Raw genomic sequence first — 12,838 nt, forward strand, 5'->3', positions numbered from 1 at the left:
GTGGGACATGGGGGTGCGAGACACCCCTGGGACACGGGAATCACGGCAATTAAATCAAACGGTATTCCCTGAAAATAAAACAAACCGTTTCAGAGCAAACAGGAGGCCTTGGGACTTATTTTTAAAACGACTGTTTGCTGCTGCCCTTGTCTACAGTCACGCTGAATAAAGCTGTAGCTGAATGGAAAGTTGAATTCATTCATGCCAAAGCCGTGCGTGGCGGGGACATCGGCAACGCGCGGCACCCATGTTGTCCCTCCAGTGTCCCCTATGGCGTGCCATGCTGAGCCCTTCCCCGCCATACGGTGGAAGGCAGCACACGTGCTGGCGTGGGGCGCCCCCGTGACCGCTCCCCACCCGTCCTTCCCATCCCGGCCGTCACCCCTCTAATCCCACCCTAAATGCGTCCCCGGCACAGGGATGGCCACCGCTGCGGTGTCCCCATCCCGCCAGGCTGAGCCGGAGCTGGGCTGCCCGCCAGACCGGGGGTTCCGGGAGGTCTCCCAGGGTAGGGGACGTTCCCCCGTGTGCTGTCACCGCGGTGGCATCGAGGGCCAAGCGCGGCCATGGTCTGCGCCGCGCCGCGGCCCGTTCCGCGGCACCACCACGGAGCTGAGCGCCGTGCTGGCGATGCTGGGGCACAGCCCCCCGCTCTGACCCCCTTCCCCGCGCCAGGGGGGTCCACAGTCCCCCCCATCGCCCCGGCCTGGCCCGGCCCCCTGAGCCTGGGAGACTATTAAGGACAGAGCTAAAGTAAGAGGAGTTAAAGTAAATAATTCTGTGGTTAAGCTGCTTTCCTGCATCTCACGGGCCCATGTGAGTCCGGCGGCTCCCACGGGCTTAGGCGCTGTGGCTGGACAGCGCTGTCCCCATCATCCCCGTCCCCCGCCGTGGGGCTGGGACCCCCGGACAAGGGGTTCAGAATGGAGCACCCCGGATGGCCCCATGTCCTGGTGCGGTGTCACTGCCCTGCACAAGGGACACGAGTGTTTCCCGAAGGGTCGTGGGGCACAGCGCCGCGCCGCCAGCTTTCTACCCCGATTATTGGGGTGCTCCGCACCCCGTGGTGAAGACCCCATGCCCAGGTCACTGCACCCCATGGTGAAGACCCATCCGGTCATCTCTGTCCCCACCATCCCCATTCCAAGTCCCGATGGAGGACCTGAGTCCAGGCAAGGGGGACACTGGGGTGTCACAACCACCCTGGTGTCACAGCTCTGAGCGCTGCCCGGTGCCACCACCCCGGTGCTTCGCTCCTGAAGGAAGATGACAAGATTTGGGGGTTTCAGAGCCATGTTTGGGGTGTTAGAGGTGGTGGCCCCGCCACCCCGCGGCGCAGACACGGCGCTCCCAGCCATGTGCCGCGCGCCCGGCAACGGGGACGGTGACACTTGTTGCACTTCGGATTTAAATGCCACCAAGGTTAGGAGAGGCTGAGAAGAGATTTTCAGGATTGGACTTTTGGAAAGAGATGCCTAAATTTGGTCTAAGCTTCAGTTTAAGCATCAACGGCCCGGGACGGCCCCTGTGCGCTGACCTGGCCGCCGTCCTGCGTGCCGTGGTGGGTGACCAGCCCCGGCCAGCAAGTGGAGCCGCTTGTCCTCCCCAAGGGCCGAGACCACAGTTACAAACCTTCCTTTTCCATCGCTCGTTATTTGGACTTAGTTTGAGAACAAGAGACACCAGCCCAGCACAGTTAATGTGTTTAATTGCTCTGCTCTGAGAGCCAAGGACACTCTGAGCTCTGCCCACAGGGGGGAGGCGGCGAGGAAGGGGATGGACGGACAGAGCTGGACTGACACCCACATTTATCAATCAGAGTATTCCAGCCAATTAGCGTCATGCTGATTATTTAAGAGTGGGGCCTTCCAGTTTCCAGCTCTCCCTCCTCTTTGCTCTTTTTGGTGCAGCCGGGGGAGTTTTGGTCAGGATGTTTAATTGAGCCTTTTGCCATTTTGCAGAGGCCTCTGGGCTTTTCTGCCTCTTTCCCTCTTTTCTCTCTCTGGGATGGGCTGTGGGACCAGGTGCCGTTTCCTGGGACTGGCTGCTCAGCGTGTTCATGAGGAATGGCCTCGACTATCTTTTATTTCTATTTTATATACATATTTACTAGTAGTGTCTTAGTATTTTGTTATTTTATTACACCATGTTCATCTCAATCCAGTTCCTCCCTTCCCTTTGCATTCTCTCCCCTATGGGGTGAGTGAGCGGCTGCGTGGTCCCATTGCCAGCTCGAGTTAAACCACAACAGCCGCCCACCGGTTACACACAGACAGTCCTGGAGAAAAGCCACAGGAGAGTTGTTTAACGCGGAGGGGACGGACAGCAGCACCCGGGGGCTCGGAAAGGCCCCCCCAGCATCTCACGGCGACCGTATCCATTGAAGCGCCGGCCACGCTCACGCCTCCTCGCCGTCCTGTCCGCTGTAGTGGGGCAGATCGCACCGGTGAGCGGGGTTTTTGCCCTATTCCATGTGCCTACCATTAGGTAGAACGTCCAGGCTTGGAAAATGGTTAATAAAATACGCTTTGCTGAGAGATCTCGCCTGGGCCTATTCTATCGGCAAGATGATTGTGTGTACATTGGGACGCACGGCAACCCCCCCGCCATGACACAGGGCTGCGCTGCACCCACCTGCAGAACCGGATCACGGCGTCCTCCTGCTCCCGCGTCTCGATGGAGCCGGGACGCAGCCGCCGGATCTCCCGGATGGCGTCGGCGCCGCTCATGTCCCGCGCCTTCGCCAGGTAGCAGGCCAGCATGGTGCCGGTGCGGCCGTGCCCCAGCATGCAGTGCACGGCCACGGCCTGGCCGGCGGCGGCACCGTCAGAGGCACCGAGGGACGCGGTTGTCCCCGCCGCAGCCCCCGTGCCCCCCAGCATTGCCCCTCATGGAATGTCAGGGGGTGAAGGGCCCTGGAAAGCCCATCCAGTGCAACCCCCCTGGAGCAGGAACACCCAGCTGAGGTTACACAGGAAGGTGTCCAGGCGGGTTGGAATGTCTGCACAGAAGGAGACTCCACACCCTCCCTGGGCAGAGCAGAGGGGCAGGAGAACCTCTCTGACCTACTGACCACCCCCTTCTAACCCACCCCAGGTCCCATTGGCTTCCTGGCCACAAGGGCCCAGTGCTGGCTCAGCCCACAGCACCCGCTGTTCCCAACTGGTCTCCCATCCAAGCACTGACCGGGCCCGACCCTGCTTAGCTTCCCAGATCAGACGAGATGGGGCGTTCTCAGGGTGCTATGGCTGTATATTACATGTATATGTGTATATATAATATTCCCCAGATATATCCTGATAGTATCTGAACTAAACCCTTTTCTCAAGGGCAGAGCAGAGGGGCAGGAGAACCTCTCTGACCTACTGACCACCCCCCTACTAACCCACCCCATGTACCATTGTCCCCCAGGACCCCCATGTCCCTTTTCACTGCTCTCCAACAGCTCATTCCCCAACTTACACTGGAACCTGGTCTCACACCCACTGCCCCCCTTGGCGCTACCCAGAGCGGTAACGCAGCTCCCCCCGGTGTCCCCGCCGTACCTCGCCCTGCCCGTTCGCCTCCTCCACCAGCCGCAGGAAGCTCCGGATCTGCCCGGGCGTCGGGGGCGTGAAGTCGGGCACCCGCAGCCGGTGCAGCCGGATGGCGGGACAGCAGCCGTGGTGCGGGGGCGGCCGCTCCGAAAGCGACACCAGGTGCCGCACGCCCTGGCCCAGCAGGAACCGGTAGTGGCCGGGCTCCCGCGGCATGGCCAGCCCCGCCAGCCGCCCCTCCGACACCCACGAGAAGTTGGGGGGCTCGGTCGCTCCCATCGCCTGCTGGGCACCGGGATGGGTCGCTCGGGGGACCCTGGGGAGCTCACGGCCGGCCCCCCCAGCACCGCCCCGGCCGCAAGGTCAGGCCCCCGGGGATCCCCCGGCCTCCCCGCCTGAGCCGCCAGCCGGCCCGCCCCGCCGTACCGAGGAGGCCGCGGAGCGGAGCCCGGGGAGCGTGTGCGGAGCGCGGCGGCGCGGGCGGGCGCGGAGCGGGCGGGCGCGGAGCGGGCGGGCGCGGAGCGGGCGGCAGCGCCGGGGCCGCACCGGCCGCCGGGACACGGGGCGGCGCCCCCGGGCAGCGGGAGCCCGGCCCCGAGTTCCGGCTGCCACCGGCCCCGAGATTCGGTTCCACTCGGTTCCGAGTTCCGGCCGCCCCCGAGTTCGGTTCCCTGGACCCCAAGTTCGGTTCCCCCGGCTCCGAGATTCGGTTCCCCCGGCTCCGAGTTCTGTTCCCTGGACACCAAGTTCCGTTCCCCGGGCTCCGAGATTCGGTTCCCCCGGCCCCGAGTTCGGTTCTCCCGGCCCCGAGTTCTGTTCCCTGGACCCCAAGTTCGGTTCCCTCGGCCCCGAGTTCGGTTCCCTGGACCACAAGTTCGGTTCCCCCGGCGCCGAGTTCGGTTCCCCCGGCCCCGAGTTCTGTTCCCCGGGACCCGAGTTCGGTTCCCCCGGCTCCAAGTTCGGTTCCCCCCGTCCCTCTGTGTGCGGGTACCCGGCCCTGTCCCCACCCCGGGAGTGGGACGCCCCCCCAGCCCCTTCCTCATTCCTCCCCTGGCGCTAACGAGTTTTCCGATTAATTACAGGAGCTCTGTCAAGGACCGTTCGCTGCTTTTCAAACCCGTTTGTTCCCTGATGCGGTGCTGGGCGGGTTTGGGGGTCACACAGCAGGAAAGAGGGGTCACAGCCATGGCGGCTGCGGCTCATCCGGGATGGCACCAGGTTCACCATCATGCAGGGAGTTTCTCCAGCTGAGGACGGGGCTGTTGTGCGTGGGCTCCATCACCTCGGTGCCGGAGATCCCGGTGTGTCCCGCTGTGGTTTAACCTGAGCTGGTAATTAAACCACGCAGCCGCTCACTCACCCAATAGGGGAGAGAATCAAAGGGAAGGGAGAAACTGGGATTGAGATAAACACGGTTTAATAAAATAACAAAATACTAATACGCTACTAGTAAATATATATATATATAATAGAAATAAAAGATATTCAAGGTGATTCCTCATGAACACGCTGAGCAGCCAGTGCCAGGAAACGGCACCTGGTCCCACAGCCCATCCCAGAGAGAGAAAAGAGGGAAAGAGGCAGAAAAGCCCAGAGGCCTCTGCAAAATGGCAAAAGGCCCAACTAAACGTCCCAACCAAAACTCCCCTGAATTGAGAGAAAAAAAAGGGAAGAGCCCAAGAGATTGGAAGAGAAAATGGAAAGGTCCGAACTCTTCTTAAATAATCAGCATGACACTAATTGGCTGGAATACTCTGATTGATAAATGTGGGTGTCAGTCCAGCTCTGTCCGTCCATCCCCTTCCTCGCTGCCTCCCCCCTGTGGGCAGAGCTCAGAGTGTCCTTGGCTCTCAGAGCAGAGCAATTAAACACATTAACTGTGCCGGGCTGGTATCTCTTGCTCTCAAACTAAGTCCAAATAGCGAGCGATGGAAAAGGAAGGTTTGTAACCGCATGAGGAGAATTAACCCGTTTTCAGCCAAACCAGCACATTCCCACTCCCACGGATGAGATTTCCCCCTCTAAGTGCTGCTGGGTGCTGAGACCGCTTCCCATTGAGCCAAAACCTCCCGATGTGGCGACCGGAGCTCCTTTTGGTGGATCATAGAGGCAAAGGGGTGACGGGGAGGGGACACCAGGGGCTGAGGCCGCCCCAGCCCCGCGCCGGCCGGCTCTCACGGCCCCAGCGCCTCCCGCAGCCGCGGCTTCACCACCACGTCGCCCTTCACCTCGTAGCTCAGGCTCTTCCAGGCCAGCACGGCGGGCGGCAGGCGCAGGGACAGGTAAGCCGCCCGCATCTTGTCCGGGGACAGCCCCGTATCCCACAGGTAGACATCGGCCAGCTCGCCCGAGAACGAGTTATAGACGTCGAAGCCGCCCCCGAAGGCGTCCTGCTCCTGCCCCAGCAGGATGGCCGCCTCGGCCCCCACCGCGTAGCCCCTCTGCAGCCCCTTGCGCGGCCAGGGCTTCCCGTTGAGCCAGAACTCGGCGATGCCGGTGGCCGATTCCCAGCCGGCGCACACGTGCTCCCAGTCCCCGCGGCCCTCGGGGACGCGGAAGGTGACGAACTTGCCCCCCACGTAGAAGCGGTACTCGCCGGGCTTGGGCTTGAAGAGCAGGATCTCGTTGTCCTGAGCCTTGGTGGCGTAGGAGAAGAGGCTGTGCGGCCGCGTTAGATCGGTGTAGGACCGCAGGCACACCGTGAAGTTGTGCAGCGGCTGCTCCAGCCCGGCCCTCAGCACCACGTAGGCGTCGCTGGGGTCCTTCCGGAACACAAACACCTTTCGGTACAGGTCTGGGGGCGAGAGAGGGGACGCAATGGGATGCTGGGGGGTCCTGCAGACCCCTCTGAGCCTTCCCTGTTCTGGGTGTCCCACCTGGACATGTCCCTGTGCGACCTCACCTGGGCGCTCCTGCTCCAGCAGGGGGATTGGACTGGATGAGCTTTTGAGGTCCCTTCCAATCCCAAACATACTGTGATACTGTGATGTCCCCTCTGCTGAGCACAGCATCCCCCAGACTCCAAGAGCTGCTGCTGCGTCCCCCCACCTTGCGCTGGCTCCTGTCCCCCATTGTCACCCCTACCTTCCTGCGCCATGATCCCCGAGAGCCCGGCCAGGACGGTGACCCAGAGCTGCAGCTGGCCCATGGTCGGTGCCGGGAGAGGAGCCGCCTCGGTGCGGGCTGCCCGCTGCGTTTATGAACCGGAGGACGGGATCGGAGCCACGTCCCCCCCAAGTCCCGTCCCCCCCCGGTCCTGGCACTGCAGCGATTTCGCGCTGTCACGCGCCCGGGTCACCCGCCCGCACGGGGCTCCCTTGGAGCTGTGCCCCCCGCCTCGTGGCTTCACCCCCGTTCTCTGCTCCAAACCCCCCGGGAGCGGCTGATCACAACCGCTCCGAGAAGCACAGGGGAGGCTGCCCCGGCGCCCTCACCCCGATCCCGGGCATGTCCCGGCGCTTCGCTCCCTCCATCGTGGGCAAACGGAGCCGGAGCTGCGGGCACCAGGTGGCAGAAGAAACTGCAGCCAAGCGGAGCAGCCTGCGAGGGCGTCCGTGTGTCCTGCGAGCGGACGGGGCCGTTGTGCAGAGCTGCTGGGGAACGGGGTGGATTTTGGCTCCGCAACGGTGGCGCCGGGCGGGGGGGTCAGGGCCCCCTGCATGGGTACGCTGAGCGGGACACGGTGACAGCGGGATGCTCTCCGCTCCCCGTTTTGGGGACACCGTGGGCTCGTTCCCCACTGAGTCAGCCCCCCCAGTTCCATGGGGATGAGCCCCCAGGTCCCGCGGGGTTTGGCTGGAGCCTCGTGCGCTCCACACTGGCCCCACGGGCGGGTGGGTCACGGCCGCACACTCGCCCCCTTCCGCCGTCCCCCCCGCGCACACCCGTGTCACACCCCGTGTGCCCCGTGACCGCACGCGGCCGTCCCTCGTGGGCGCGGAGGGGCGCAGCTCGGCCGCCCCCGGCGCCGGATCTGGATCCCCTCGCTTGCCAGTAACACACTGCGGAGCTTCATGAGCTTTTCCTGCTCATTTGGAGGCGCGAGGAACACGCGCCCCCCGCTTCCCGTCCCCCCGGCCCCGGGGAGCGCGGCCGGAGGTGCTGGATGTCACCCCCGTGCCCCCCGGTCGCCGCCGTTAACCGCGCTTGGCGAGCGGCTCTCACTGACGTTTATATTGTGTTTAATTCCCGCTGGCTGATGGTGGACGCGACGCTTATCTCGGCTTCTCAGGAGGGAGTGGAAAATCCCCTCGCTTCCCGTTGTCACCGCTGTCTGCCTCTGGAATCCCCATAGAGCCGGGGGGCCATGCGGGTACGTGGGGCTGACACCCCCCCTGGGGGCTCAGGGGGTGCTTGAGGCACCCAGGGCCAAATCGTTGGGCAAATCGGGGTGTTTGGCCCCAAATATCAGAGCTGGGATGCTGAGGAATGGGATGGAGAGAAGCGCCGAGCCTGGGAGCGGCATTGAATCCCATGGGAGCAGGGCTGGTGGGGACGCTGAGGGGACCAGGAGCTGGTGTGGGGATCTCGGGCGCTCAGCAGCTGGCGCCGGCGCCGTCCCCGCGGCGGCAGAGCCGGGCGGCGAGCAGCGCCGCGGGGCCCAGGCAGCAGTGCAGCACCCCCAGCGCCTCGCTCAGCCCCAGCGCGTAGTCGAAGCGCTCGAAGGCGCCGCAGGTGGGCTGCAGCACCCGGGTGCGCAGCAGGAAATCCACGGCCAGCCCCACGCCGTACGGCACCCAGAGCCCGAAGAACAGCCCGGCGGCGCCCGCGCCCACCCGGAGCCGCGGCACGGCCAGCGCGGCCAGCAGCAGCGCCGCCGGCAGCAGCAGGAAGAGCCCGACGCAGAGCCCCAGGTAAAGCAGGTAGAGCGGCGACAGGATATCCACGCTCCGGCGGACGCAGCTCGTCCCCGCAGCCGCCGCGGTGCCGCTGGTGAGAGCCGCCGGCGCCGCCAGCACCAGCGCCCCGGCCCACGCGGCCACGGCCAAGCGGCGGCTGCGGGGGTCCCAGCGGCACCAGGCGCTGGCGCAGCAGCACCCGCTGCCCAGCAGCAGCCCCTGCGCGAACAGGCTCCAGTGCCACAGCAGGTGGGTGACCCTGCACAGCCCCCCGCCCAGCCGCCAGCCCTGCCCGGCGCCCACCGCCACGGCCGGCAGCACCGCGGCGAACAGGCCCATGGCCACGGCCAGCTGGGCCACCAGCGCGCGGCTGCGGGGCCAGCACCAGCCCTGGGGCCGCTTGGCCAGCGCCACCAGCAGCGCGCCGGTGCCCGCGGCGGCCGCGGCGCAGGTGACGGCCAGGAACGGGGGGGCCACGCGCTGGAAAACGGGACAGTACTGGTTGTGGCAGGGCGCGGCGTCGTAGTCCAGGAAGGTCACGTTGTTGTCATCGTAGGACAAGTTGCCCATGATGTCCAGCAGGTCCAGGGAGTTGTCACTCTCCAGGACACCGGGGCTCTGCGAACGAAACCACGCGGGGATGTCCCCATGTCCCACGGCATCACTTGAAGTGTCCCCTGCATTGCGCCGCCGCTCCCCACCGCGCTGGCACCGATGGATTCGCACACAACCCCAGTGCGGGTTGAGCGGGTTATCAGGGACGGACACGCCGCGGGGAGGGGACGACGCTGCGGGTGACACCTCGAGCGCCGTGGGGTCGTCCCACTGCGCATGGAAGCCCCAATTTCCTTCCAGCCTCAAAGCGGGGGGCGCAAACCCCGCGGTGGGCGCGCGCGAAGCCCCCCGAGCGCTCCGCGCGCGGCGCCGTGTCCGGCAGGTGGGAAATCACCGGGGGGACGGAGCGGGGAGAGACACTCACCACCAGGATGCAGTTGCCCATGATGCGTCCCCTGGTCTGCAGCTGCTCCTCTGGTTTTGGGGTCTCCGATGGGTGCTGTGCACCACGGGGGGTGCACGTTTGGGGCGCACGTTTGGGGCGCACACACGGGGAGCGCGGTCTCCAAAAGGCACCGCGCACAGCTGCTCTATGGAGATAAGAGCCGCCTCTCAACCCCCTTTACCAGGGCCCGAAGGAAACGGCGGCGCCGGCGCTGCCGGGAAAGCGGCTGAGCCGCCGCGGCGAGCCCGCGATTTCTCGAGCAGGAAACAATCACTTCTTGGCAGAATACCTTAAATTAATTAGGAACCGTGTTTACGGGCGCCCTGGCCGTGCGGATGCTCCTGTTGCCGGCTCGGGCTCAGGCGCGCGCCGCATCATCCGTGGGGCGCCGGACGGACCGTGTGGACACGGGGTGACCCAGGGGACCCTCCTGGTGCTTTCCGGGTCCTGTATGGCAAGGGAATCCCCATATTTCCCATGGGACGACCAGATGCTGTGGGGTGACCGTGGGCTGATAATGTGGGGGGAACTGGGGGTCATGGGCTGGGTGTCTGCAGTGGGGTCTGGGGGACTTAAATGGGGAGATTTGGGGGTGGGAGGTAATGCGGGGGGTTCTGGGGCCATGGGGCTGATGGTCGCTGTGTTTTGGGGGGGTCAGGAGGAGTTGATGTTTTTGGGGGGGCTGCTGTATCCCCATGCGCCACGTCCGTCCCCTCCCCAAGGAGAAGCAGAGACACTCAGGCAGGTAACGTGTGTAATCCAGATATATTTATAGGATTATTTTCCAAGATTAGCACAGGATATTAGAAAGGTTATAAAGTCACATCAAACGTTCGTCGTCTCCCTTTGTATGTACACACAAGAACACAGCACAACACCACAGACCGTCCTCTGCCCTGCCCCGCTGCCCCACGGCGTCTCCAGAGCTCCCCACAAATATGGCTTTCGTGTCTATTGAGAGTTCAGTGCCACGGCCGGCGAGCGGGAGGAAACGGGCCCGGCCATAAACGGGGCCCCGAATCCCCCTCGGTCCCCAAAGTGCCGTCCCGGCCGCGTCGCGGCTCCTCAGGCCCAGCGCCGGTAGCCGGGGGTGCCCTGGGCCCGGTTTGCCGGGTGCCGGCAGCGCAGGACGCGAGCCTGCCGTCCCCTCTTGGCCGTGGCACCGTGGCCACGTCACCCCACCAAGGCGCAGCTTCTCACCCCTTCACGCCACCTACAACCGGCCCTGTGCGCCGCGTCACCGCGCCGGGGCACAACGCGGCGTCCCCGTCACGCTCCCGGGTGCCGCGTGTTCCTCTTGGCGTGTTCGCCGTGTCGCTCCCAACACCCGCCGTACCCCCAAAACCTACTTGTCTGTGCCCCCCAAAGCAGCTTCTCCATCAAAACACCCTCTGCCGGCAGCACCGGGGGCGTCACCGTCACCAACGTGCCCGTCGCATCTCCCTGTGCAAGCTCAGCTCCCATCTCCCCATCCCTGGGGATCAATCGGTGTCCCCCCCTTCCCTCCCAGAGCCCCGAGTCGGGGTTTGCTTTGTGTCCATCTACAGCGCGTAGATTAACAATGAGATTAAACCGTGCTTGAAAAACACGTCCTTGCGTTTTTGATTTGTAGGAATTACATCTGTTCGACAGCGGGTGTTAAATATCGCCAGGTAGCGCATCCGCACGCGCTCGGTGCGCGGGTAACAGCATCGACACCCGCAGCGTTACCTCCGGCAGCGAGGGCCGCGTCCCTTGAGACGAGCTCGGAGCATCCTCCTCCTCCTCCTCCTCCAAAGAGATGGGAAGGAACGACATGGAGAAAACCACAGGTTTCCTTTGCCCGCTAGGACAGAGGTTTCGTGCCCTTCCCTCGAGGCGCCGACCCCGGCGCACCGCGAACCCGCTCGCCCCCGTGTCACAAACGCGTCCCTCGCTCGCCGCCGTGCCCGTCACCCGGCTGTGCCTCCTCTTCCTCGCCTGCTCGGCTCCAGCGCCCTCGTGCCCGCGTTGTGCCCCGCGTGAGCCCGTGAGGTTCCCCACACCCCGAGGGCTTCTCCTCCTTCCTCTCCTCCTCCAGACAACCCGAAATCGAAGGGGTGCGCCCCCGCGAACCCCCCGTGTCCGCACCGGGAGATGCCGGAAAACCTCAGCGCAGGGGTGAATGACAGGCCCTGGCTCCCCACGGGGGGTCCTGCGGATATTGGGGTGCGCAGCCCCCCGCAGCCCCATTCTGCGGCCGTGTGGGTGGGGACGCTGGGGACACGCTGGAGAGGTTGCGGAGGCTGCTCGGTTTTGTCTTGGAAGAGACGGTGACGCCGTAAGAGGTTGGACGAGCCCCCCAAAGCCTCCTTGGAGACCCCCAAAGCCTCCTCGGAGACCCCCTAGAGCCTCCTTGGAGACCCCCAAAGCCTCCTTGGAGACCCTCAAAGCCTCCCTGGAGACCCCCAAAGCCTCCTCAGAGACCCCCAAAGCCTCTTCGGACACCCCCAAAGCCTCCTCGGAGACCCCCTAGAGCCTCCTTGGAGACCCCCAAAGCCTCCCTGGAGACCCCTAAAGCCTCCTCAGAGACCCCCAAAGCCCCCCTGGAGACCCCCTAGAGCCTCCTCGGAGACCCCCAAAGCCTCCCTGGAGACCCCCTAGAGCCTCCCTGGAGACCCCCAAAGCCCCCCTGGAGACCCCGCGCGACCAAGACGCTAAAGCCGGGCGTTTCGGCCACCGTTGGCTGCAGCTCTTGGAGCCGAGAGGGAAACGGCCCTTCCCGAGCCCTGGGGAGGGGGACGAGCAGCCCCAGCGGCACATCCCGCCCTGCACGTCTCGGGCAGAGGACTCGACCCCGGGTCTTGCACCGCTCTGGGCTGCATCCCCAGCGCAGCGCCGGCTCCGTCACCTCCGTCCGGAGCCACCCGCAGGCTCCGAACCCCCTTTTGTAGGGTGGAGGGGAGCGGCGACGGCCACGGTCCCCCCGGCCTCCTCCCGCACTGAACATCTCAATAGATGGGTTGAAATCGACGTTTCCAAATGTGAGAATTTGTCAAGTTGAGGCTTGTTTGTTTCTCTCTGGATTCGCCCCCCCAAGACCAAACCTCCCCCCACCCCCCACAACGCTGGGGTGGCACCGGGGAGCCGCAGCACCCGGTGTATCCGGGGGGCTCGGCGGTTCCCACCCTGGAAGCTCATCCCCCCCTCACACACGTACCGCACGAGGACAGATCTCCCTCCCAATGGACACTCGGACAAGAACCACCAAGGACAAAATCACATTTGGGGCCTGGGGTCCCCCCCTGTTTGACCCCAGAGCCGCGTCCCGGCCGGGGGAGCAACGGGAACGCACCGGAGCGCGGAGCCGATTTTATCCTTGGATGTCAAAGAAACCAAAAATGGAGAGAAACAAAAGGAAAAGAGCTACATGGACCCCAGCCCCACATCCCAACCGAGGGCCCGAAAGCAAAGTGCAGCCACAAAACCAAAGCAAAGGTCCAAAG

General features: G+C 64.5%; 3 protein-coding genes across 3 annotated transcripts; all 3 read right to left on the reverse strand.

Moving 5' to 3' along the window:
* Positions 1 to 1,937: 1,937 nt before the first annotated feature.
* Positions 1,938 to 4,077, reverse strand: DUSP23 (dual specificity phosphatase 23). Its single transcript, XM_080361276.1, has 4 exons — positions 3,963 to 4,077; positions 3,546 to 3,818; positions 2,635 to 2,807; positions 1,938 to 2,423 (listed from the first exon to the last, which is right to left on the reverse strand). Exons 2-4 carry the CDS (start codon positions 3,813 to 3,815, stop codon positions 2,399 to 2,401), a joined length of 468 nt encoding a protein of 155 aa, XP_080217402.1. The 5' UTR covers positions 3,816 to 3,818; positions 3,963 to 4,077; the 3' UTR covers positions 1,938 to 2,398.
* A 904-nt stretch (positions 4,078 to 4,981) lies between these two features.
* CRP (C-reactive protein) lies at positions 4,982 to 6,598 on the reverse strand. Its single transcript, XM_080360972.1, has one exon. The coding sequence runs from the start codon at positions 6,545 to 6,547 to the stop codon at positions 5,711 to 5,713; it is 837 nt and encodes a 278-aa protein (XP_080217098.1). The 5' UTR covers positions 6,548 to 6,598; the 3' UTR covers positions 4,982 to 5,710.
* A 276-nt stretch (positions 6,599 to 6,874) lies between these two features.
* ACKR1 (atypical chemokine receptor 1 (Duffy blood group)) lies at positions 6,875 to 9,655 on the reverse strand. Its single transcript, XM_080361036.1, has 2 exons — positions 9,354 to 9,655; positions 6,875 to 8,992 (listed from the first exon to the last, which is right to left on the reverse strand). Exons 1-2 carry the CDS (start codon positions 9,372 to 9,374, stop codon positions 8,072 to 8,074), a joined length of 942 nt encoding a protein of 313 aa, XP_080217162.1. The 5' UTR covers positions 9,375 to 9,655; the 3' UTR covers positions 6,875 to 8,071.
* Between the last annotated feature and the right edge of the window lie 3,183 nt (positions 9,656 to 12,838).

The sequence above is a fragment of the Nesoenas mayeri genome (genome assembly GCF_963082525.1).
Source record: "Nesoenas mayeri genome assembly, chromosome: 30".
NCBI lineage: Eukaryota > Metazoa > Chordata > Aves > Columbiformes > Columbidae > Nesoenas > Nesoenas mayeri.

Coding starts and splice junctions, on each gene's coding strand:
- DUSP23 (XM_080361276.1), bottom strand. CDS start 3,815: ATGGGAGCGACCGAGCCCCCCAACTTCTCGTGGGTGTCGGAGGGGCGG. Junction 2,808..3,545: donor AGGCGAACGGGCAGGGCGAG/GTACGGCGGGGA, acceptor GCCGCCGGCCAG/GCCGTGGCCGTGCACTGCAT. Junction 2,424..2,634: donor GCCGTGATCCGGTTCTGCAG/GTGGGTGCAGCG, acceptor GCCCCACTACAG/CGGACAGGACGGCGAGGAGG.
- CRP (XM_080360972.1), bottom strand. CDS start 6,547: ATGCTGTGCTCAGCAGAGGGGACATCACAGTATCACAGTATGTTTGGG.
- ACKR1 (XM_080361036.1), bottom strand. CDS start 9,374: ATGGGCAACTGCATCCTGGTG. Junction 8,993..9,353: donor TGGGCAACTGCATCCTGGTG/GTGAGTGTCTCT, acceptor TTTCGTTCGCAG/AGCCCCGGTGTCCTGGAGAG.